Genomic DNA, 25,298 nt, shown 5'->3' on the forward strand with positions numbered 1-25,298 from the left:
GGTTGGAGTGCTCCCTCTGTGGTTCTCCGTCATGGACATGTTAATAAATTAGTATGCCTTTTCTCCTATTCATCTGCTTTGTGTGGACTAAGCTCTGATTTTTTCATCTCGCACAAATTCCCATCTAAGGAATCTGGAGAGTCATGCCCTACAAACCATAAATTCCAGGAAGTCCTGAGAATATAGGTGTGAACCACTACACCGGCTTCTTAACCGTTTTTAAGTGTACAGTTCAGGGTTTTTTTTTTTTTTTTTTTTTTTTGAAGATAGGGTCTCACTGTGTTGTGCAGTGGTGCAATCTCAGCTCAATGCAACCTCCACCTCCCGGGTCCAGGGTCCAGTGATCCTTCCACCTCAGCCTCCCATGTAACTCAGATGACAGGCATGCACCACCATGCCCGGCTAATTTTTTTTTTTTGTATTTTTGGTAGAGACAGGTTTTTGCCATGTTGCCCTGGCTTGTCTTGAACTCCTGAGCTCAAGCGATTCGCCCTCCTCAGGGAGGCTGGGATTACAGGCGTGAGCCACCTCACCTGGCCCAGTGTTGTTAACTATACTTCCATTGTTTGGTGACAGATCTCTGGAGGTTTTTATCTTGCAAAACTGAAACTCTATACTCATTGAATGACAACTCTCAGTTTCCCCCTCCCCTAGCCCCTGACAGCCCTCGTTCTACATTCTGTTTCCTTGAGTTTGACTGCTGCAGATATCTCAAGGAGGTGGGATCGTGCAGTATTAGTCTTTTTGTGACTGGCGTATTTCACTTGGTATAATGTCCTTCAGGTTTACCTATTTTGTAGTGCATGACAGAATCTCCTTTTTAAAGGCTGAATAATATTCTACAATGGTATATACCACCTATTTTGTAGCATATGACAGAATCTCCTAATATTCTACTGTTTGTATATACCACATTTTCTTTTTAAAAATACTTTATTTGGCTGGGTGCAGTGGCTCACGCTTGTAATCCCAGCACTTTGGGAGGCCGAGGGGGGCGGATCATGAGGTCAGGAGATTGAGACCATCCTGGCTAACATGGTGAAACCCCATTTGTACTAAAAATACAAAAAATTAGCCAGGCGTGGTGGCACGTGGCTATAGTCCCAGCTACTCGGGAGGCTGAGGCAGGAGAATCACTTGAACCAAGGAGGCAGAGGTTGTGGTGAGCCGAGATCATCCCACTGCACTCCAGCCTGGGCGACAAAGCGGGACTCCATCTCAAAAAAAACAAAAACAGGCCGGGCGCGGTGGCTCAAGCCTGTAATCCCAGCACTTTGGGAGGCCGAGACGGGCGGATCACGAGGTCAGGAGATCGAGACCATCCTGGCTAACCCGGTGAAACCCCGTCTCTAGTAAAAAATACAAAAAAATAGCCGGGCGAGGTGGCGGGTGCCTGTAGTCCCAGCTACTCGGGAGGCTGAGGCAGGAGAATGGCGTAAACCCGGGAGGCGGAGCTTGCAGTGAGCCGAGATCCGGCCACTGCACTCCAGTCTCGGCGACAGAGCAAGACTCCGTCTCAAAAAAAAAAAAAAAAAAAAAAAAAAACAAAAACAAAACAAAAAACACTTTATTTCATTTTTTAAACTTTTATTATAGGTACAGGGGTATATTTTTAAACTTTTATTATAAACTTTTATTATAGTTATGACAGAACCTCCTTTTTAAAGATGGAATAATATTCTACTGTGTGTACATACCACCTATTTTGTAGCATATGATGGAATCTCCTAATATTCTACTGTTCATATATACCACATTTTCTTTTTAAAAATACTTTATTTTATGTTTTAAACTTTGATTGTAGGTACAGGGGGACAATGAACGGTTTGTTACACAGGTGATGAGGACTACACCGTGATTTTTTCATCTTGCTCAAATTCCTATCTAAGGGATCTGGGGAGTCATGCCCTACAAACCATAGATTCTCACTAGATGGGTTTTATCTAACCCTACATATCGTGACTTACTTTCCAACCTGACTCCGGCATAGCATTATGAGACAAGGAAGAAAATAAAAATATTTTATCTTAAAACATGTTTCTTTGCCATATCTTGAAATGACCCTACAAAGCTGTCCTTTGTGGGGGAAAATTTGCAACTGCAAAGAATCTCTGGCCGGGCGCGGTGGCTCAAGCCTGTAATCCCAGCACTTTGGGAGGCCAAGACGGGCGGATCACGAGGTCAGGAGATCGAGACCATCCTGGCTAACACGGTGAAACCCCGTCTCTACTAAAAAATACAAAAAACTAGCCGGGCGAGGTGGCGGGCGCCTGTAGTCCCAGCTACTCGGGAGGCTGAGGCAGGAGAATGGTGTAAACCCGGGAGGCGGAGCTTGCAGCGAGCTGAGATCCGGCCACTGCACTCCAGCCTGGGTGACAGAGCGAGACTCTGTCTCAAAAAAAAAAAAAAAAAAAAAGAATCTCTATTAATGTAGCTAGGTCTTTTTCTTCCAGGCCCTCCCAATCCTAAACAGGTTAACTAGGAGTCTAGCACCTTTAAAAAATATGAATAGGGCCGGGCGCGGTGGGTGACTCATGCCTGTAATCCCAGCACTTTGGGAGGCCGAGGTGGGTGGATCACGAGGTCAGGAGTTCGAGACCAGCTTGGCCCACATAGCAAAACCCTGTCTTTACTAAAAACATAAAAAATTAGCCGAGCATGGTGGCAGGTGCCTATAATCCCAGCTACTCGGGAGGCTGAGGCAGGAGAATTGCTTGAACCCAGGAGGCAGAGGTTGCAGTGAGCCGAGATCATGCCATTGCACTCTAGCCCGGCGACAGTGCAAGACTCCGTCTCAAAAAAAAAAAAAAAAAAAAATCTGAATAAGAAATATTTGTCATCTATTGTCTCTAAAGGCAGCCACTATAAGACTTCAAAAGAACCTTCATCTCTGCAATCTTTTTTTTTTTTTTTTGGAGTGGGGGATTATAGGCACCTACCATCACACCTGGCTAATTTTTGTATTTTTAGTAGAGATGGGATTTCACTATGTTGGCCAGGCTAGTCTCAAACTCGTGATCCACCTGCCTCAACCTCCCAAAGTGCTAGGATTACAGGCATGAGCCACTGTCCCTGGCTGGTCTCCACAATATTTTAACCTGAACATTTCCTTTCTATGATCCCAGTGATCCCAGGTCTTTAGACAGCTCAGCTGTTGTAACCAAACGAGTTACAGAGAAACGCCACACTTTGAGACACGTTAAGAAGTCCTTTATTAGCCAGTGACCGAGAGGCAGCTAATGCTCAAAATCCTCTCGGCCCCGAGGAAGGGGCTAGTTTTGTTGTTATACCGTGGTCTAAATAGGGGAGGGTGAAGTTTAGCTGAAGCAATTTTTACAGAAGCAGAACTGGCAAAAGTTAAAAAAAATTAATTGGTTACAAATGCAGTTACAAAAAATAAACAGTTCCAGGTGCAGGGACTTAAACTATCACAAAGAGAGAAATGCAGGAGTTTGGGGTGCCATCCACCGCACACGTCCCCAGGAGCTGCTAGTGCAGCTTGCCTCAATATCTTATCGGTAGGTACATTCCTGGACGTGCTTTGAGTCAGTTTACACTAGTTATGCCTTAAGGGAGGGAGGTGAAAGGGGGCTGCAAGTGAAACTAAAATGAAGTCTGTCCGGCACTCTCTCTCTGCTAGGAGAGTTACTCAGGTTAAAACAAGGTAGGGTATCACAAGGAAATTGTCAATCAGTGTTGCAGGGATCAAAGGACCAAAGAGACCAAATGGGTGAAACAGGAGGATTTTATTAAGGTGTGCACAGGCTCAGCTGATTCGCATCCAAAAGACTGAGCCCTGAACAAAGACAGGGCTTGACTTTTATACATACAACTGAGGGGGTTGGCCATCTAGTTGCGCGAAGCTTACGAGGCAGGCAAACGGACTTACAGAGGCAGGACAAAGGCACTTAATCATACAGTGACGGCTTTTGCAACTTGAGGAAAAATAGGAACTTACCAAACTAAGGCAGGATTTACAGCTGGTACATGTCTTACTCGAGCATGTCTGATGACCTTCTTATGTTACACAGAGGAGAAAGGGGAATCCCTAAAACTGAGTAAAGTAACCTTGAGTTTCACTAACGAAGGATTACTAAGAGGGGATTGGGGAGCCGAGAGAGGAGAAAAGCCTGTTTTCTCATCCTTGCCCATAACTGGGAGGGGAGGGGGCCCTGGAGCACATCCTTTGAGGGCTCTGGTTTTGCAGATAGTTATCAAATCTTTGCCAGAGCTCTGCTGCCTATTGCCAGGTCTTGGAGTGGGTCAGCCTAGCAAGAGAAAACTTGTTTTTCTCTTTTGACCTCTGCTTCACCAGAAAATGTTTAAATTTATCATAGCCTGGAAGCCCTCCTACCTTTGAGTTGTCCCACCTTTCTGGACCAATCCAATGTATTTTTTTTTTTTTTTTGAGACAGGGTCTTGCTCTGTCGCCCAGGCTGGAGAGCAGTGGCATGATCTTGGCTCACTGCAAGCTCCACCTCCCGGGTTCACGCCATTCTGCCTCAGCCCTTCGAGTAGCTGGGATTACAGGTGCCCGCCACCATGCCCGGCTAATTTTTTATATTGTTAGTAGAGATGGGGTTTCACCATGTTAGCCAGGATCCTCTCCATCTCCTGACCTTGTGATTCACCCGCCTGGGCCTCCCAAAGTGCTGGGATTACAGGCATGAACCCCGGCGCCTGGCCCAGTGTATTTCTTAAATATATTTGATTGATGTCTCATTCCTTCCTGAAGTGTATAAAATCAATCTGTGTCTTGATCACTTTGGGAACATGTTCTCAGGACCTCCTGTGGGCTGTGTCATGGGCCATGGTCACTCATATTATGCTCAGAATAAATCTCTTCAAATATGTTACAGAGTTTTATTCTTTTTATTGACAATGAACTTGTGACACGGGGGTTTTTGTACAGATTGATTCATCACCCAGGTATTAAGCTCAGTACTGATAAAAGAAAAACTTCAGCTGAATTAAATTTAAAAGAGTTTTTTAATTTTAATTTTTTTTTTTTTTTTGAGACAGAGTCTCGCTCTGTCGCCCAGGTTGGACTGCAGTGGCCGGATCTCAGCTCACTGCAAGCTCCGCCTCCCAGGTTTATGCCATTCTCCTGCCTCAGCCTCCCAAGTAGCTGGGACTACAGGCGCCGGCCACCTCGCCCGGCTAGTTTTCTGTATTTTTTAGTAGAGATGGGGTTTCACCATGTTAGCCAGGAAATTTTAATTTTAATTTTAATTATTTTTAGAGACTGAGTCTCACTCTCAACAAACAAAAAAACTCAAACTCAAAAACTCAAATAAACAAACAAACCAAAAAACAAAAAAAATCCCCCTTCTCTCTTTTCTTTTCTTTACTTTTTTTTTTTTTTTTTTTGAGATGGAGTCTCACTCTGTTGCCCAGGCTGGAATCGGAATGTAGTGGCACAATCTCAGCTCACTGCAACCTCTGCCTCCTGGTTTCAAGTGATTCTCCTGCCTCAGCCTCCTGAGTAGCTGTGACTACAGGCACGTGCCACCACGCCCAGCTAACTTTTTGTATTTTTAGTAGAGATGGGGTTTCACCATGTTAGCCAGGATGGTCTCGATCTCCTAACCTCATGATCCGACGTGCCTCAGCCTCCCAAAGTGTTAGGGTTACAGGTGTAAAGCAATGGCCTGGCCAATTTACCCCTTTTGATAATTTTCTCAATTTGAGAGATTGATGAAAACCTTAGTCACTGATGTCACTATTACCATCATAAATGTACTTATTTGGTCTTGAAACTCACTGAGAAACAGTAGAGCAGTAGGTTTCGAGAGGAGGGAACAAAGACTGAGTAGAGGGTACCTCTTTATGCTGGGATGTTCTGTTTACAGGAGAAAAACAAAACTTGGTGTGTTCTAGGATCTATGTTTCCTTAAAGTCTTAGTTTGATTATGTCACATTTAGCACGAGTGACTCTATTTTGTTTGGTTTGGTCTGTTGAGGCCTACTGTATGAGCTCAGTCCAAAATAATGGCCTTCCTTAATTTTGTTTTAAAAATTCCCCCTTTTTGGCCAGGTTCTCACTTAAGTGAGAGTGTGACCAAAACTTAGGGCCTTATTGCCACTCTGTTGTCATTTAGGGTTGACATGTGACCCTCATGGTCGCACATTTCTTTTTTTTTTTTTTTTTTTTTGAGACGGAGTCTCACTCTGTAGCCCAGGCTGGAGTGCAGTGGCCGGATCTCAGCTCACTGCAAGCTCCGCCTCCCGGGTTCACGCCATTCTCCGGCCTCAGCCTCCCAAGTAGCTGGGACTACAGGCGCCCGCCACCTCGCCCGGCTAGTTTTTTGTATTTCTTAGTAGAGACGGGGTTTCACCGTGTTAGCCAGGATGGTCTCGATCTCCTGACCTCGTGATCCACCCGTCTCGGCCTCCCAAAGTGCTGGGATTACAGGCTTGAGCCACCGTGCCCGGCCGGTCGCACATTTCTTTTAGCTTTTGTCATTCCACTTGAAGAGAGACCATTTGATGCTTTAGAGCTGGCTGTGTACAAACATTAAAAACCTTAGAGAAAACGGCCGGGCGCGGTGGCTCAAGCCTGTAATCCCAGCACTTTGGGAGGCCGAGACGGGCGGATCACGAGGTCGGGAGATCGAGACCATCCTGGCTAACACGGTGAAACCCCGTCTCTACTAAAAAAAAATACAAAAAACTAGCCGGGCGAGGTGGCGGGCGCCTGTAGTCCCAGCTACTCGGGAGGCTGAGGCAGGAGAATGGCGTGAACCCGGGAGGCGGAGCTTGCAGTGAGCTGAGATCCGGCCACTGCACTCCAGCCTGGGCGACAGAGCAAGACTCTGTCTCAAAAACAAAACAAAACAAAACAAACAAACAAACAAACAAAAAAAACAAAAAACCTTAGAGAATACAGCACATCAGGGAGACTATTATGGCTATCGGGAGGATAATACCAAGAATTTGGAGTACACAGGGTCCCCATACGCCAAATCCTAAAATTAAATAGAGAATGAGCTGGATGAAGAGTCTACTCGTTTGACTAAGTAGCCTTTTCATTAATTTCCTACAGCTGAATTTGTATAATCTACATTTGACGTATTTCTCCACAGGCCACAAGTGTCAACAGATGCCCAGGTACTTTTCTGTTTCGCGAATTCTGTTATTCAGCATGACTTTCACGAAAGAATTTAAAGTCTGTTGTATAATGATACCCTTTAAAGTAGACTCTGCTGGCCGGGCGCGGTGGCTCATGCCTGTAATCCCAGCACTTTGGCAGGCTGAGGCGGGAGGATCACCTGAGGTCGGGAGTTTGAGCACAGCCTGGTCAACATGGTGAAACCCCGTCTCTACTAAAAATACAAATACTAGCTGGGCATGGTGGCACGTGCCTGTAATCCCAGCTACTGGGGAGGCTGAGACAGGAGAATCGCTTGAACCCGGGAGGCGGAGATTCCAGTGAGCCAAGGTCATGCCACAGAACTCCAGCCTGGGCGACAGTGTGGTGGCTCACGCTGTAATCCCAGCACTTTGGGAGGCTGAGGTGGGTGGATCACTTGAGGTCAGGAGTTCGAGACCAGCCTGGCCAACATGGTGAAACCCCGTCTCTACTAAAAATACAGAAATTAGCTGGGCATGCTGGTGGACGCCTGTAGTCCCAGCTACGTGGGAGGCTGAGGCAGGAGAATTGCTTGAATCCAGGAGGCAGAGGTTGCTGTGAGCCGAGATCATGCCACTGCACTCCAAACTGGGTGACAGAGGGAGACTGTCCCCTCACCCTAAAAAAAAAGTAGAATCTGCCATGGAGCCTATCACGAGGGATACATTCTAATTATTGCCACGTTTATTCTAAACCATGGAAAAAGGACCTAACAAATGATGTCGTTCTAGAAGAGTGAAGGTGGTGTTTCCTTTAACACATGATGTGGGTTAAAAGGCATGAATGAATGTTCTGTTTCTGACTTATTATGAGGCAACATATGTACCATTAAAGTTTTTCACCTACACTGGGCCTTTATCTTTTATCTATTAAAGTATAAGCTTATTCATATATAAGGCTGGCTGTAAACTCCTTTACAAATAAAAGTATACTCCATAAGTGCACATAATAGACTCCTTTTCCACTTCTATTGTTCATAGAGGCATAAATAAGAAAAAATATTCAAAGATAAGAGTCTCATGATAATAGAAAAATCTTTTTTGTTTTGTTTTGTTTTTTTGAGACAGAGTCTCACTCTGTTGCCCAGGCTGGAGTACAGTGGCATGATCTCGGCTCACTGCAACCTCTGCCTCCCAGACTCAAGCAATTCTCCTGCCTCAGCCTTCCGAGTAGCTGGGATTACAGTCTCGCGCCACCACCGTGCCTGGCTAATGTTTTAAATTTTTAGTAGAGAAGAAGTTTCACTATGTTGGCCAGGTTGGTCTAGAACTCCTGACCTCAAGTGATCCTCCCACCTTGGCCTCCCAAAGTGTTGGGATTACAGGCGTTAGTCCCTGCGCCCAGCCTAGAGAAGTCTTTTTTTTTTTTTTTTTTTTTTTTTTTTTGAGACGGAGTCTCGCTCTTTCTCCCAGGCTGGAGTAAAGTGGCCGGGTCTCAGCTCACTGCAAGCTCCGCCTCCCGGGTTTACACCATTCTCCTGCCTCAGCCTCCCCAGTAGCTGGGACTACAGGCGCCCGCCACCTTGCCCCGGTAGTTTTTTGTATTTTTTAGTAGAGACGGGGTTTCACCGTGTTAGCCAGGACGGTCTCCATCTCCTGACCTTGTGATCCGCCCGTCTCGGCCTCCCAAAGTGCTGGGATTACAGGCTTGAGCCACCACGCCCGGCCCCCAGCCTCAAGAAGTCTTGATCCGTCATCTTGTGAAAAGCTGTTCCCATTAAGGATTCCATCTTCTTCTGGGGAGAGACGTCTCTGGTTAGTTTTACTTTAAGGGTTCTGGTGGGTGAACAGTTCCAAGAATGTGGAGGTACGCTTCTCAGTTGTGAGATTATGAACCCAAAGTTCAAGGTTCCAAAGTTTTGCTGCAATGTGGATGGCAAGGACAGTCTTTCTCTGATGTTCAGAAGATCCATTCTTCGGGTTCTGGATTGTGAAGGGGTTGTCCTCAGTGAACCACACAAAGCTTTCTTTGTCTGGTGAAAATACACTGTAGCATAATAATCTGCTGCTACAACATTAGCCCTCTTGCATGGGAAAGCTTTTATACAACTAAAAAACAAGCATTGAAAATGACAACTGAATGAAATCCCTTTATAAATGTTTAAAATGGCCCATCAGGCAGCCAAATGTACCTGAAGCTTTGATTGTCTTCCCAAGAATATGCAACCAAACAATGGTTTTAAACTGTTTCCTTGGCTGGGCTCAGTGGATCACGCCTGTAATCCCAGCACTTTGGTAGGCCTAGGCAGGTGGATCATCCGAGGTCAGGAGTTCAAGACCAGCCTGGCCAACATGGTGAAACTCCGTCTCTACTAAAAATACAAAAATTAGCCGAGCATGGTGGCAGGCACCTGTAATCCCAGCTACTCAGGAGGCTGAGGCAAGAGAATTGCTTGAACCTGGAAGGCAGAGGTTGCAGTGAGCTGAGATCACGCCATTGCACTCTAGCCTAGGCCACAAGAGTGAAACTCCACCTCAAAAATAAATAAATAAATAAATAAAAACTATTTCCTCAATTTATAAGTACATATATTCAATTTGGATTATTTTATCTTTTCCATGATGAGTCATGGAATACAGAACCTTTAAGAATAAAAGCTTTTTTTCCTCAGGAAGGACAAGGCGGCTGTCCTGGTTCTCCATGAGTCCATGCTTGACACTGGACTTATGTCCTCTTGAATGCCAGTTGCTTCTCCAATGTAGGTGCATAGCAATGATGACTAATGGGTTATCGCAGGTAATTTGATTTAGACCATGGAGTTCATTCAAATTGTATATCTAAACAATTTTCATATTGGCTGATTTAGCATGATAATCTGGCAAAGTATTTTTTGGTATTTCATTAATTTTTGTTTTACTTGTGTTAGCAGTTTTATAAACCAGTAAGTTTTTTGGTTTTTTTTTTTCTTATTGAAGCAACAGGAATTCTTACCCAGTCCAATTCCTGGGGAATTGTGGAATTCATGGGGAATTCTTACCCATGATATGATCTTTTAACGTTTATTTATTTTTCCATGATATGATTTTAAAGTTATTAGAAACCGGTGCTCAAGAGTGCTTTTCAGAGTCCTTTCCATCCTTTTATGAACCTTTTAAAAGATACCATATTCTAGGATTTTGCATGCTTGTGAAGTTTTCAGAAACTGGATCAGCCTTAAGTAATTAACTGTGGAAATGACTTTAAATAGTTATCGTTTTTATTTATTTTATTTTATTTTTATTTTTTATTTTTTTATTTTTTGAGACGGAGTCTCGGTCTGTCACCCAGGCTGGAGTGCAGTGGCCGGATCTCAGCTCACTGCAAGCTCCGCCTCCCGGGTTCACGCCATTCTCCTGCCTCAGCCTCCCGAGTAGCTGGGACTACAGGCGCCCGCCGCCTCGCCCGGCTAGTTTTTTGTATTTTTTAGTAGAGACGGGTTTTCACTGGGTTATCCAGGATGGTCTCGATCTCCTGACCTCGTGATCCGCCGGTCTCGGCCTCCCAAAGTGCTGGGATTACAGGCTTGAGCCACTGCGCCCGGCCTTATTTTATTTTATTTTGAGACAGAGTCTCTGTCGCCCAGGCTGGAGTGCAGTGGTGTGATCTCGGCTCACTGCAACCTCCGCCTCCCAGGTTCAAGCAATTCTCCTGCCTCAGCCTCCTGAGCAGCTGGGATTACAGGCGTCCACCACCACATCTGGCTAATTTTTTTTGTATTTTTAGTAGAGCGGGGTTTCACCATATTGGCCATGCTGGCCTCGAACTCCTGATCTTGTGATCTGCCACCTCGTCCTCCCAAAGTGCTGGGATTACAGGCGTGAGCCACAGCACCTGGCTGTTTTTTGCTTTTTTCAATCAATTTATGGGCACCTCTGCTCCATAGAGTTTGACCTTATTTATTTGAACACAGATACTGAGAAGGGACAGAGGTTACCTGGACTATAAAATAATGCAGTGATTCTAGTCAACAGAGAATCTTTCAATAGAGCATTGTTGTTGTTGTTTGTTTTTTATTTTTATTTTTTTGGTGCTGTAGAATGAAATCTTTTGTACACTTTTTTTTTTTTTTTTTTTGAGATGGAGTTTTGCTCTTGTTACCCAGGCTGGAGTGCAATGGCACTATCTCAGCTCACCGCAACCTCCACCTCCTAGGTTCAAGCGATTCTCCTGCCTCAGCCTCCCAAGTAGCTGGGACTACAGGCGACTGCCACCATGCCAGGCTAATTTTGTATTTTTAGTAGAGACAGGATTTCTCCACGTTGGTCAGGCTGGTCTCAAATTCCCAAACTCAGGTGATCCACCCGCCTCAGCCTCCCAAAATGCTGGTATTACAGCATTTCGGTGAGCCACCGTGCCTGGCCTTTTTTTCTTTTCCTTTTTTTTTGAGATGGAGTCTCACTCGCTTGCCCAGGCTGGAGTGCAGTGGCATGATCTCAGCTCACTGCAACCCTCACCTCCTAGGTTCAAGTGATTCTCCTGCCTCAGCCTCCCAAGTAGCTGGGATTACAGGCGCATGCCACCACACCTGGCTATTTTTTGTATTCTTAGTAGAGACGGGTTTTCACAATGTTGGTCAGGCTGGTCTCAAACTCCTGACCTCACGTGATCCACCCACCTCAGCCTCCCAAAGTGCTGGGATTATAGGCATGAGCCACTGCACTCTGCCTTAACTCAGTATCTTAGTCCATATGTCGTATAACAAAATACCACAGACTGGGTGATTCATAAACAATAGAAATTTATTGGTTGAGCACCTCAGCCTCCCAAAGTGCTAGGATTCCAGGCATGAGCCACCGTATCTGGCCGGATTTACAGACTCTAAAATTATCTTTATTTTTTCAATTATAAAATTATTAACCCACTTAGAACAGATGGAAAAAGGAGGAAAGAAAGGTCTTCTGTACTTGGATGGGGCCAGGTTTGGGGCAAGGAACTGGCACTGTGGAGCTTGGTGCTTGCCCACAGGACCAGCAGGCTACGAGGCAACTGACATGCCCCAGGGAAAGTCATCTTGAGTTGCGTATTGACGATGAGGGGGTTACGGGTCCAAGCTGCAAACTTCTTAAGCCATTCTCTAAAACATCCACACTCCGGGACTGCTGAGATGGAAAGAGAGAAATCAGGAGGTATCAACTGGCGAGGCATCACAGGGAGGAAGGAGGGAGAGGTGAGGATGAGATCATTAGGAAGAGAAAAGAACTGGCAACAGAAGGGCCAAGAAGGCGTGGAGAAAAACAGGGAGGTGACAAGAGCTCCTTAGCAAAGGGAGATTGTCTGTTTACTCTGTTGATAGTTTCTTTTGCTGTGCAGGAGCTCCATTTAATTAGATCCCAATTGTCAATTTCTGTTTTGGTTGCATTTGCTTTTCAGAATTTAATCATAGATTGTTTGCATAGACCAGTGTCCAGTAGAGTATTTCATATTTCCCAGGTTTTCTTCTAAGATTTTTGTAGTTTGAGGTCTTACATCTAAGTCTTTAATTCATCTTGGGTTATTATTATTATTATTATTATTTTGAGCCGGAGTCTTGCTCTGTCACCCAGGCTGGAGTACAGTGGCACAATCTCAGCTCACTGCAAGCTCCGCCTCCTGGGTTCACCCCATTCTCCTGCCTCAACCTCCTGAGTAGCTGGGACTACATACAGGTGCCCGCCACCACACCTGGCTAATTTTTTGTATTTTTAGTAGAGACGGGGTTTCACCGTGTTAGTCAGGATGGTCTCGATCTCCTGACCTCGTGATTCACCCGCCTCAGCCTCCCAAAGTGCTGGGATTCCAGGCGTGAGCCACCGTGCCCGGCCCAGGTTATTATTATTTTTTAAGCAAAGCCTCACTCTGTTGCCCAGGCTGGAGTGCAGTGGCACGATCTCAGCTCACTACAGCCTTCGCCTCCCTGAACTCATGCAATCTCCCACTTCACTCTCCCAAATGGCTGGGACCATGGGCACATGTCACCATGCCTGGCTGATTTTTGTATTTTTTGTAGAGATGGGGGTTTGCCATGTTGCCCAGGCTGGTCTTGAACTCTGGGGCTCAAGCGATCCACCCGCCTTGGCCTCCTGAAGTGCTGGGATTACAGGTGTGAGTCGTCATGCCCAGCACATCTTGAGTTAATTTTTTTTTTTTTCTTTCATGACAGAGTCTTGCTCTGTTGCCCAGGCTGGAGTGCAGTGGCGTGATCTTGGCTCACTGCAACCTCCCACCTTCCGGGTTCTAGCAGTTCTCCTGCTTCAGCCTCCCGAGTAGCTGGGATTACAGGCGCAGAGATGGGGTTTCACCATGTTGGCTAGGCTAGTCTCAAACTCCTGACCTCTTGATCCGCCTGCCTCGGCCTCCCAGTGCTGGGATTATAGGCATGAGTCACTGCGGCCGGCTGAGTTAATTTTTGTATATGGTGAGGGGTACACATGGACATAAAGATGGAAATAATAGACACTAGAGACTCCAAAAGAAGGGAGGGTGGGAGGGAGACCAGGGTTGAAAAACTACCTATTGGGTGCTATGTGCCAGTAGACTGGGTGACTCAAACCTCAGCATCACACAATATATCTATGTAACAACCCTGCACATGTACCCCTGGAATCTAAAAGAACCAGAGGGAGCCGCTGGTGCCAGAGGAGAACCCCCCCAAAACAAACAGGTAGTGGGGCCGGGTACAGTGGCTCACACCTGTAATCCCAGCACTTTGGGAGGCCAAGGCGCACAGGTCACTTGAAGCCAAGAGTTCAAGGCCAGCCTGGGCAATATGGTAAAACCCTGTCTCTACTAAAAACGCAAGAATTAGCTGGGCATGGTGGCGGGTGCCTGTAGTCCCAGCTACTCGGGAGGCTGAAGCACGAGAATCACTTGAACCCCGGAGGCGGAGGTTGCAGTGAGCCGAGATCGTGCCACTGCACTCCTGCCTGGGTGACAGAGTGAGACCCTGTCTCAAAAGAGAAAAGAAAAAAAAAAGGTAGGGGTAAGGGCAGTGGACAGAGGTATGACTGGGCGTGGGGCTGCGGCAGGCGGTGAGGAGGCGGGGGGCAGCAGGCAGGACAGCTCCTCACCTTTATCCTTTCAAGCCGTCGCTTTATGGCTTGGCTGTTTTTATCTAGCTCCTTTAACTTCTCAGAGGGGTTGAAGGAAGGCGGTTCCTTGTGGTCCACAAAGTTTTCCCAGCAGTCAGTAAACTCTGAGATCGAAGAGGGAAACCAGACAGGCCCCAGGGGCAGCAGCTGCAGCGCCAGGAACTCTTGCTTCCTTTCCCCTCTCTTTCCTTCCTCTTCCTGGACATTGCTCTGTCCGGGGAATTCTCCCTCCTGGGTGGTGTCGGATCTTGGGCCTCGACCGAGCCACAATCCTTCCTTCCTGGCTTCCCACAGATCCCGCCCCCGCCTCACCGCCCCCCCTCCAGCCAAGCCTGCGCCCCCGGGGGTTTGCCCTCTTGGAGCTGCAAAGCCTCCTTCCTACCTGGGAGGCCCATGACCTCCACTGGGACCTGGGATCCACACAGAAGCAGCAGCCCCTCCTGATAGTTCGGGCGCCAGTGGTAGTACAGGCGGGAGGCGAAGATGCGCAGGTTCAGATGGCGGTGAGCCTTGATGAAGTCAACCAGCTCCCCGGCACAGGAGGGACAGGGGCTCCACGTGAGGTAACAGGTGACTTGGTAGCACTGGGTTTCGTCCAGTCCCATGGACTTGATCTCGTTAATAAAGCGAATTTCTGCATGGTCCTCTTTCTGGGGAGGGTCCCGGGAGGTGAGAATAGAGAGGCCAGGAGTCACGTGACTGGGGGCGGGGGCCGGGACTGGGGCGGGGAGGGGGTGCGGAGGGGTCTGTCCGGTAAACTTTCTAGTGGGTGGCCCGGCCTAGCACAGGGCAAGCACCCGCTTCCTGCCTTCCTTGGTTTGTACAGCCCTGCACTCACGCACCCGTGTGTTAATTCGTCTGTCCCGAGGCTTCCACAGCTTTCTCTAAATTGGACAAAGATCCCAGTGTCCAGAGGAAGAGACCCCATCTCCACGCCCCAGTCCCGAAACTTCGTGGACCTTGCCTTTGGACACCCGCCTAGGAGGCTGTGTCCAACCTGGGATGATCCTAAACAGCAGGTGAGAGCCGGGGTGGGGGTCGGGGAGGCAGGGCGGGTCCGGGCTGGCAATAGAGCCGAGGGCAGGAATGTGAGGGAGTTGCACTCAGACCGTGGCACCGCACCTCGGCTTCCCCGAAGTAGTAACTGAGCTGAGATCGGGAGAATGAGTAAAGGAGAGGAGCAGAAGGAACATTCCACAGAAAGGATTCTACAGAAGGGATGACTTCTTCGGAGGCCCGGGGACGGGAAGGAATGGGGAGCGTCCTAGGGAAGCTGGGCCCCTCAGACCCAGCTAAGCCAGAACCCAGGCAGGGACCGAGGGTTCGGAAAACACAGAGGGTGTTAAATCAGCAATTGAGAAATTTATAGGCAGGCATTTCATGTATTTCCTGCACACATCAGATGGGTTTAGCCCCTGCCGGGCCTGTGCCCAGAGAGCCCGTGTGGCACCTTGTTTTTTAAGTGGCCTCTGGTAGGCGTGGAGCCATTCTGCGGCGTCAGCTGGTAACACAAGAGGGCCTTCCTCGGGTAGTAAGGCTTGTTGACACGGCGCTTGTTGTTAAACTGTAAGCTGAATGTTTTGGCTGTTAGCAGAGCCATCGTGTTTCTGTGCAACAGAAAGGGAAAACGAAAGATGCAGGGAGCATCATCTGGAGTCACCCCAGGCTCAAGCCACTTTTCAAACCCAACTCTTTTTTGTTTTTTGAGACGGAGTCTCCCTCTGTCGCCCAGGCGGGAGTGCCGTGGCACGATCTTGGCTCACTACAACCACCGCCTTCCAAGTTCAAGTGATTCTCCTGCCTCAGCCTCCCAAGTAGCTGGGATTAGAGATGCCCACCACCACACCCAGCTAATTTTTGTATTTTTAGTACATACTGGGTTTTACCATGTTGGCCAGGCTGGTCTCGAACTCCTGAACTCAGGTGATCCACCCACCTTGGTCTCCCAAAGTGTTGGGATTACAGGCGTGAGCCACTGCGGCCAGCCAAACACAACTCTTTCTGTTCACTTGGACCCCTCTCCTTGGTGAGGGAGGGTCTCCCCTTTAGTTGTTGGCCAGGAGGACTGCAGTGGAGGAGGGGGAGGAAGCACTGGCAGGAGGGCAGGAGGAGGGGAGTGCTTCTTCCCACCTTGTCTGCTACTTCCCATCCTCCCACCTGGGAGGGCACCCGCTGCTGCTCACAGCTGAGGCTCTTTGTATGGGACTGCCCTGACCTCATCACTATTCTGCCTGGGTTGGGTGGGGATCCCCTGCCTGAGAACTGTGGGTGTGCCTTTCTGGCTCCGCTGAGCTCAGACCTTCTCTGAGCTGCTCACACGCCTCTTGCCTGAGTCCCAGATCCCTCTTTCCAGCTGCAGTTGGACACCCCCTCCTTGAGGTCCACAGGCCTCTCGACCCCTACATGTCCAATACCAGAACCTTCTTCTTGGGGAGTGACGGGGTGGAGACTGGAGCTTCCTCTAACACTGTGCTCTTTGCTTAGGTGTGTGTTTCACAATTTTGTCTGCACAAAACACAGAGTTGGGTGAACAGGAAAAGCTGTTGTCACCAAGGGAGTGTTGTGACAGATATTTGGCTGAAGGAGTTACATTGATTTTGCTCTGCTGAATTGTGATTACATTCTACAGAGGATTCAATTTTGGATTTTGCTTTTATTTTATTTCATTTTATTTATTTATTTTTTTGAGACAGAGTCTCACTCTGTCGCCCAGGCTGGAGTGCAATGGTGCAATCTCGGCCCACTGCAACCTCTACCTACCCAGTTCAAGCGATTCTCCCACCTCAACCTCCCAAGTAGCTGGGATTACAGGCACTCTCCTTCATGCCTGGCTAGTTTTTGTATTTTTGTAGAGATGGAGTTTTACCATGTTGGCCAGGCTGGTCTTGAACTCCTTTGACCTCAGGTGATCCACCCACCTCGGCCTCCCAAAGTGCTGGGATTATAGGCGTGAGCCACCATGCCCGGCCAGGATTGTGACCCGTGCTGTCTCCCTGAGGGCCTGAGCTCCCTCTCTTTGGCCTCTCTGATTGGTTATTGCCCTTCTACTTTCTATTCTGCTTTCTGGAAGACCCCTGAGAATTTCAAGCCTCCAAGTCCTGAGAATTTCTGCAGCTTTCCCAAGCAGGAGGACCAGGGAGAGGGGAAGAGAATATGCTGGCAGGGGCAGCAGGGCCAGGGTGACCTCTCCCAGCTCAGGGCACCAGCCCTGGTCTTTCCAGGGACAGATCCCCCATCCTCGCAGTATTTCTGCCAACTATCCTCCAACCCATTAAAAATAAGAAAAGTGAATAAAATTCTCCACTTCAAAATAAGAGCTCTTACTATTTCAGTTCAGTTAATTCCTGGCATTTTACTATTCATGTTATTTTGTTTTGTTTTTTTTTTTTTTTTAGTTTTGGTAGATAAGGAGTCTCCCTATGTTGACCAGGCTGGTTTGGAACTCCCGGCCTCTAGTGATGATCCTCCTCTCTCAGCTTCGCAAAGTGTTGGGATTACAGGCATGAGCCATTGTGCCTGGCCAGGCAGGAGAATGGGGTGAACTCAGGAGGCGGAGCTTGTGGTGAGCTGAGATCACTCTCCAGCCTGGGAGACAGACAGAGATTCCGTCTCAAGAAAAAAAAAAAAAAAAAAAATTCAGAGTAGCACCTCCATCCCCCAGGCCCAGGCCCTCTTCTAAGTGCTGAGAGAGTCTGAACTCATGTGAGGCTGCCCTAGGACTGCAGGGGCCATTCCCATCTTACAGAGGAGGGGCCAGAGGCGCAGAGAGGCGGGGTAACCTGCCCAGGCCACAGAGCTGGGAACAGATGGAGCTAGGGCCCCTTTCCAGGCCAGCCCTGTCCAGCCTCTGCATCACGGGGCCCTGCAGGAGGGAGCCGTTGGGGACCAGGCTCTCTTCTTACTAAATTTTAAAATAAAAGCATTTCTCCTGATCATTAAGTTTTTCCCTATATTCCATGTTACTGGTGTCATTATAAATGGTGAATGCTGATCGTGGAGGAGGAGCATGTGTTCGGGGTCATCTGCGTCCTCCTCTGCCCACAGTGGAGACATCCTTGGAAAACAAGATTTACCTTGTGCTTCAGAGACCATTCCCTCCCCACACCTTCTCCTAAGACTCTGTATTGAAACAAAGTAAATCTTACAGAAAGTTCATCAAAGCGCTCTGAACAAAATTCCAGATTGCTCCTGTCATCCTTTAGTTCGGTTCTCCCAGTTCCAGAACCCAGGAATGGCAGGAAGCACACAGAGGGAGCACCCTCCCAAGGTGGGGAGCATCAGCCCAGCCATGACTTTTAGGGGAGAGTCTCAGCAGGGGACCTGGACTGGGGCAGGTAGGGGAGGCAGCCCATTCAGAAGCAGCAGTGGGGCGACCACACAGCAGGGCAAAGAGCCTGGGTGGGAGTGGGGGCGGCAGGGGAGTCAGAGGGGAAGGAGCCCAGGGATGGGACTGGGGCAGCGGGAGGCCAGGGCTGAGGCCCAGAAGGGCTGCCAGGCAGGAAGGGGCAGCAGAGGACCCAGTGGACAGAGTGGGCAGCAGTACCTGATCTGTGCTTCTGGCCACAGCTTCCTTAGCAGGCTTGCCCCTGCTTGTCTGGGGCACTAAGTTTCACTTTTGTTTCCAGGCAGCTCTCCCAAAAGTCACCTCTCAGGGCTTGATGAGGGTGGCTCCACCCTCTCCCTTTTTTGAGGACTGGAGTGGGAGGGCCCTGGGTGCTTCAGATCCCTCAGGCTCCTTCCTTTATCTATGTTCCTCAGGCTTGGCAGGGGAAGTCTGATGGAGATGCCTCACCTCCCATCCTCCCATCCCCCCATCCCCAATTCCCTCCCCAGGTACAGTTTACAAAGGAACAAAGGCTGGATGCAGTGGCTCACACCTGTAATCCCAACATTTGGGCGGCTGAGGTGGGCAAATCACGAGGTAAGGAGATGAAGACCATCCTGGCCAACATGGTGAAACCCCGTCTCTACTAAAATACAAAAAATTAGCCAGGCGTGGTGGTGGGCGCCTGTAGTTCCAGCTACTTGGGAGGCTGAGGCAGGGAAATCACTTGAACCTGGGAGGCAGAGGTTGCAGTGAGTCGAGATCGCACCACTGCACTCCAGCCTGGTGACAGAACCAGACACTGAAAAAAAAGAGAGAGAGAAAGGAAGGAAGGAGGGAGGGAGGGAGGGAGAGAGGGAGGAAAGGAAGGGAGGAAGGGAGGGAGGGAGGGAGGGAGGGATGAAGGAAGGAAGGAAGGAAGAAAGGAAGGAAGGAAGGAAGGAAGGAAGGAAGGAAGGAAGGAAGGAAGGAAGGAAGGAAGGAAGGAAGGAATTGATGACTGGTCATGGTGCCTGTTATCCCAGAACTTTGGGAGTGCTGGGAGTGAGGCAGGTGGATCACCCGAGGTCAGGAGTTCGAGACCAACCTGGCCAACTGCACTCCAGCCTGGGCAATAGGAGCGAGACTCCGTCTCAAAAAATGAAGTATAATAAACGAAAGGAATAGAAGCCACAGAGAGGAACAGGGATCCAGACCAGGACTGAGACCACAGGCCAGATGTCATTCCCCTGGTGGGCAGGGCAGGCTGCAGCCCCCTCCCCACCACCCCACTGACCTTTGTCATTCAGCCTCCTGGCAGGACCCTGAGCCTGATGTGAAATGAGCACTGGGGTCAGGGCTCAGGACTGCATCTCCAGAGGATCCAGTGCCCATTACCTTGCCCAGTCCCCAGATAGTACTGGGAGGGGAGAACCATGATCCTGACAGTCAGAGGAGGTCCCAAGCACAGAGAGGCTAAGATACTGTCCCCAGGTCACACAGCAAATCAACAGCAGAGCTGGAGGGCTGGCCAGGGCTTCCTGTGTCCCTCCTCCCCCACAGCTACCTGCTTTGAGGTTCTTCATTGCTCCATGGAAAGAGGAGGAGAGGAGACACGAGGAAGGGGACTTACTGCTCCTAAAGGGCCTCCCAGGTTAGAGATGAAGGACCTGGACTTCACATTTGCATTCTGGAACCCGTGTTCTCATCTTCATGCATATCAACCAACACCCTTCAGATCATAAACACCAAAGAGCCAGGCCAGGTGCCGTGGCTCATGCCTATAATCCCAGCATTTCAGGAGGCTGAGGCAGGCTGATGACCTGAGGTCAGGAGTTCGAGACCAGCCTGGGCAACATGGCGAAACCTTGTCTCTACTAAAAATACAAAAATTAGCCAGGCGTGGTGGCGGGCACCTGTAATCCTAGCTACTCGGGAGTCTGAAGTAGGGGAATCATCTGAACCTAGGAGGCAGAGGTTGCAGCGAGCCAAGACTGTGCCACTTCACTCCAGCCTGGGTGGCAAGATCAAAACTCCATCTAAAAAAAAAAAAAAGAAAAGAGAAAGAAAAACTAAAGAGCCCCAAGGAAAGTTGAATCCCAAGGGCGAGGACTAGGGGCAGTCACTGCAGAGTCTAGGTTCCACACCAAGGAGTCCCACTGAATCTTGCCCAGCTTGTCCCTCCATGTCCTCCCGCCCTGCACACCCCGACAGCCCCCTAGACCCTGCATGGCCCCTGGGGTCACAGGAGCTTGGGTGAGAATTTAGAAGGTTCCTGGGAATGGCATCCCCTCCACCCTATCTGTCCTAATGTTGGGGCTACAGTCCATGGAGGATTCCAGAATAAGCGGGGTCCTGCCAGAAGCGACATCAGATCTGCACTCTGTAGTGCTGGTTAATCAGAGAGCTGAGTCTCCTAGGCTGAGAAGCAGGGAGGATGGAAAGAAAGGCGGAACCCTTTCCTAGTCCTTCCCACAGGCAGCATTCCCACTGTTCCTCCAGTGAATCCCTGCAGCAGAGACCCTGTGGTGTCTAGGACGGGCCTCTGCTTAGGTGTTGTCTCCAGGAGGAGGGGAGGTTTGGCCTGGCCACTGTGGCCCGTGTTCGTTGCTGGAAAAGGGGACCCGATCCGGACTCCAAGAATGGGTTCTTGGATCTCTCACAGGAAAGAACTCAAGGTGAGCCACAGGGTGCGGTGAAGTTATGATCGTTCATTAGAAGCTCCCGTACTACGGACTAGGGAGGCCTCAGAAGGCAGAAGGAAGAACGTCCCGTCTTTGTTTTAAGCTTCTTTTTTTTTTTTTTTTTTGAGACGGAGTCTTGCTCTGTCACCCAGGATGTGGTGCAATGGCGTGATCTCAGCTCACTTCAACCTCCGCCTCCCAGGTTTAAGAAATTCTCCTGCTTGGCCGAGCGCGGTGGCTCACGCCTGTAATCCCAGCACTTTGGGAGGCCGAGGCGGGCGGATCACAAGGTCAGGAGATCGAGACCATGGTGAAACCCCGTCTCTACTAAAAATAGAAAAAATTAGCCGGGCGCGGTGGCGGGCGCCTGTAGTCCCAGCTACTTGGGAGGCTGAGGCAGGAGAATGGCGTGAACCCGGGAGGCGGAGCTTGCAGTGAGCCGAGATTGCGCCACTGCACTCCAGCCTGGGCGACAGTCCGAGACTCCGTCTCAAAAAAAAAAAAAAAAAAAGAAATTCTCCTGCCTCAGACTCCCGAGTAGCTGGGATCACAGGTGTGCAGCCACCCGGCTAATTTTTATATTTTTATTAGAGAGAGGATTTCACCATATTGGTCAGGCTGGTTTCAAACTTCTGACTCCTGATCCTCCCACCTCAGCCTCCCAAAGTGCTGGGATTACAGGTGTGAGCCACCATGCCCGGCCTAAATCTCCCCTTTATAAGGACACCAGATTTATTGGATTAGGAACCACCCCGATGACCTCATCCACTGTGCCTGGCCTAAACTCTCGTATATTGGAGTCTTATCAATGTAAAAGCTAAGCTATGTCTACATGCAAGCGAGCTGACAGTGTGACAAAATTTATTACTTTGTTGATTTAAAGAAAATTTTCCAGGGCCTGGCATGGTGGCTCACATCTGTAATCCCAGCACTTTGGGAGTTCGAGGTCAGCCTGGCCGACATGGTGAAACCCCATCTCTACTAAAATTGCAAAAATTAGCTGGGCATGGTGGTGGCGCACCTGTAATCCCAGCTACTCGGGAGGCTGAGACAGGAGAATCTCTTGAACCCGGGAAGCAGAGGTTGCAGTGAGCCTAGATCCTGCTACTGCACTCCAGCCTGGGCGACAGAGCGAGACTCCATCTCAAAAAAAAAAAAAAGATATCAATGAGATACGCATATCTTATTTAAAGTGTATGATTTTAAAATCATGCTCTTTTAGTTTAGTTTTAAGAACAATAGATTGGGCTGGGCACAGTGGATCATGCCTGTAATTCCAGCACTTTAGGAGGCCAAGGCGGGCCAATCTTCTGAGGTCGGGAGTTTGAGACCAGCCTGGACCAACATGGAGAAACCCCATCTCTACCAAAAATACAAAAATCAGCCAGGTGTGGTGGCGCATGCCTGTAATCCCAGCTACTCGGGAGGCTGAGACAGGAGAATTGCTTGAACCCAGGATGCAGAGGTTACAGTGAGCTGAGATCAAGCCATTGCACTCCAGCCTGGGCAATAGAGCAAAACTCTATGTCCAAAAAACAAAAAACAAGCAAAAAAAAAAAAAAAAAAACCCAAAAAACAAAAAAACTCCCATCTCCAAAAAAAAAAAAAAAAAAAAAAAACCCAAGAACAATAGATTGAGTAATCCCTATAATGATTGAAGATGTTACAGGCTGGAGTCCCAGAAAATATCTTGGCATGCCTTTGAACTTTGATTTCATTTGTAATTCAGTTTTTTTGTTTGTTGTTTTGAGACAGAGTCTCACTCTGTCACACAGGCTGGAGTGCAGTGACACGATCTTGGCTCACTGCAGTCTCCACCTCCCGGGTTTCAGCAATTCTTTTGCCTCAGCCTACCGAGTAGCTGGGACTACAAGTGCCCACCACCACGCCCAGCTAATTTTTGTATTTTTAGTAGAGACGGGGTTTCACCATGTTGGCCAGGCTGGTCTCAAAACTCCTGACCTCAGGTGATCCACCTGCTTTGGCCTCCCACAGTGCTGGGATTATAGGCATGAGCCACCGCGCCCTGCCTGTTACTTGGTTTATCTAGGTAATTTAATTTGACATCAAATACACAAAAGTATAATAAATGCAAGCCCTGATGGGAAATAAAGTAGGTGCTTACCAGGAAGGATGATAGCTTTCTCCAAATGAGGGGGAATCATGTCTTCCAAACTTGTCGAGGTCCAAACCTCACAGCCCAGATCAACAGGAGGAAAATAACCCTCCTAAGAGGAAATCTCCCAAACAGGAGGGGTAAAGACTCCTCCCCAACCTTATCTCAAATGAAACAGAATGCAAACCCAATTCTGGAGTTTTGTCCAAGAAAGATCTGCCAGGGGGCAGAAGGGGTTACCAGTGTGGGTACCTCCCACCATAGCTCTGTGGGCTGCTGATTCCCCTGGAAGGAAGTGAGAATTGGATCCCACTTCTGACCCCATGTATGTTGAAGTCAAAATAAAACTGTGGAGAGAAATTTCTAGGTTTAATGTTTTATTTGGGAAGAAGAATTGCAATTCAGTGTGTACATGAAGAACAAAGGGAAGATGAAAGATCTTTTTTAAAGGAGAAATATTTGTGTTCCTCTTTCAGAAAGTTAATGGGTCCCAGGACCTAGGTTCTAGGGAGCTGGCAGGTTGCATTGATGAGCCACTGTGGTAGGCACCGTGAGTCCCAGCGTTACAGCAACTTAACTCAGAAGCTATAGGTAAAGCTGGTTTCAGGGTACGGTGAGCAGTTCCAGCCATCAGGCTGGTGAAAGTGAGGTTTTCCAGCCTGAGTGGTTTCCCCTCCTGGCTCCTGGCCTCTGAGTTGGGCGTGACAAGAATGACCCAATTCTTAGCATCAGTTTTTACAAGAGATGTTTCTCAAATTTAACTTTCACACTTATGTATATTTCTAGTACCCATTTACATTCAGTTCAATGATAAGATTCAGGTATGATGGGGAGATGGGAGGAGCCAGGCTAGGGGCCCCAGGATGGGAGGGAGGAGACTGGGGGGTGGATGGAGGTTGCTCTGGAGGCAGAAAGCAGCCTCTCACAGGCAGGGTCAGGAAAGTGGGGAGGAGGCAGTGAGGTGGGGGCCACTGAGGAGTGGTACTCGGGGCAGAAGCAGCTCAGAAGGCCCAGGCAGGAGTGAATCTGGTCCAGGACAGAGGGAAGGCATCAGGAGGCCGAGCAGGAGCCAAGAGGAGCGAGGGGATCGGCTGTGAGGCTACCCTCCAGCTTGGTAACAGGAGATGGGTAGTTTTTACACAGTCCCTTGCGAGGCCAACGTGGCTTATCTCTCTTGTACACAGTATTCTCAACAGTGTTCAAATTCTAAGATAGAGGAGAAAACAGTCAGGCCTGGCAGACCTCTGTCCCCTGACCCTAGGTGTGATCTCCTGTCTGTCAGTGCTGGCTCAGTCCCTGCAGGCTCTCCTGGGACATGCTCCCAAGGGCATCCCAGACTCCCCTGGCCTCATGCTGTCCCCTCCCCCCCACACACTCCTTAGGCCCCAACCTCTCACCCTTAGAAGACATGATCTGCACACGTGCCCCTTTGTCCTGCAGTCTGTGAAGCCCATGCTGGAATCCCGGGTCACAGTCGTGGTAGAGGCGGGCAGTGAAGATGCTCAGCCTTGCTTTGTTGTGCTCGGCCAGGAACTCGGCCGCTTTCACCACATGGTCCGGGCCGGGGCTCCAGGGTATGAACCAGGCGATCTGGTAGCACTTGTAAGGAGGCAGCGCGTTGCAGGTCGGGACGGGAAGCACATTTGTGCTCCACGAGACCGGCTGCTTTTGCCCTTTCTCACTGCAGTGTCAAGGAGAGGAGACGCCTGCCGGTGGTGGCTCACGCCTGTGATCCCAGTACCTTGGGAGGCCGAGGCAGGAGGATTGCCTGAGCCTAGAAGTTCAAGACCAGCCGGGGCAACATGGAAAAACCCCATCCCTATTACACACACACACATACACACACACACACACTGAAGGGGTGGCCTGCCCCTCCACACCTGTGGGCGTTTCTCGTTAGGTGGAACGAGAGACTTGAGAAAAGAAATGAGACACAGAGACAAAGTATAGAGAAAGAAAAAGTGGGCCCAGGGGACCGGCGCTCAGCATACAGAGGACCCACGTAGACACCGGTCTC

At 49.0% G+C, this 25,298-nt stretch overlaps 1 protein-coding gene across 7 annotated transcripts; it reads right to left on the bottom strand.

Annotated features, from left to right (window-relative positions):
- Nucleotides 1-11,829: 11,829 nt before the first annotated feature.
- On the bottom strand, nucleotides 11,830-23,390 carry APOBEC3H (apolipoprotein B mRNA editing enzyme catalytic subunit 3H). 7 transcript variants are annotated; one of them, XM_065522108.2, is made up of 6 exons: nucleotides 23,291-23,390; nucleotides 20,398-20,520; nucleotides 15,629-15,785; nucleotides 14,561-14,828; nucleotides 14,158-14,282; nucleotides 11,830-12,210 (listed from the first exon to the last, which is right to left on the bottom strand). In XM_065522108.2, the coding sequence occupies exons 3-6, from the start codon at nucleotides 15,776-15,778 to the stop codon at nucleotides 12,118-12,120; spliced, it is 636 nt and encodes a 211-aa protein (XP_065378180.1). In that variant the 5' UTR covers nucleotides 15,779-15,785; nucleotides 20,398-20,520; nucleotides 23,291-23,390; the 3' UTR covers nucleotides 11,830-12,117. The 7 variants fall into 7 exon arrangements, with proteins under 7 accessions (XP_065378180.1, XP_005567312.3, XP_045219540.2 ...); XM_005567255.5 differs by lacking the exon at nucleotides 20,398-20,520; XM_045363605.3 differs by lacking the exons at nucleotides 20,398-20,520; nucleotides 23,291-23,390 and adding an exon at nucleotides 20,115-20,255.
- Between the last annotated feature and the right edge of the window lie 1,908 nt (nucleotides 23,391-25,298).

This window comes from Macaca fascicularis, chromosome 10, assembly GCF_037993035.2.
Source record: "Macaca fascicularis isolate 582-1 chromosome 10, T2T-MFA8v1.1".
Lineage (NCBI taxonomy): Eukaryota > Metazoa > Chordata > Mammalia > Primates > Cercopithecidae > Macaca > Macaca fascicularis.

Coding starts and splice junctions, on each gene's coding strand:
- APOBEC3H (XM_045363603.3), bottom strand. CDS start 18,373: ATGACAGGAGCAATCTGGAATTTTGTTCAGAGCGCTTTGATGAACTTT. Junction 14,283..14,560: donor GGAGGTCATGGGCCTCCCAG/GTAGGAAGGAGG, acceptor CTTCGATCTCAG/AGTTTACTGACTGCTGGGAA. Junction 12,211..14,157: donor GACGGCTTGAAAGGATAAAG/GTGAGGAGCTGT, acceptor TTTCCATCTCAG/CAGTCCCGGAGTGTGGATGT.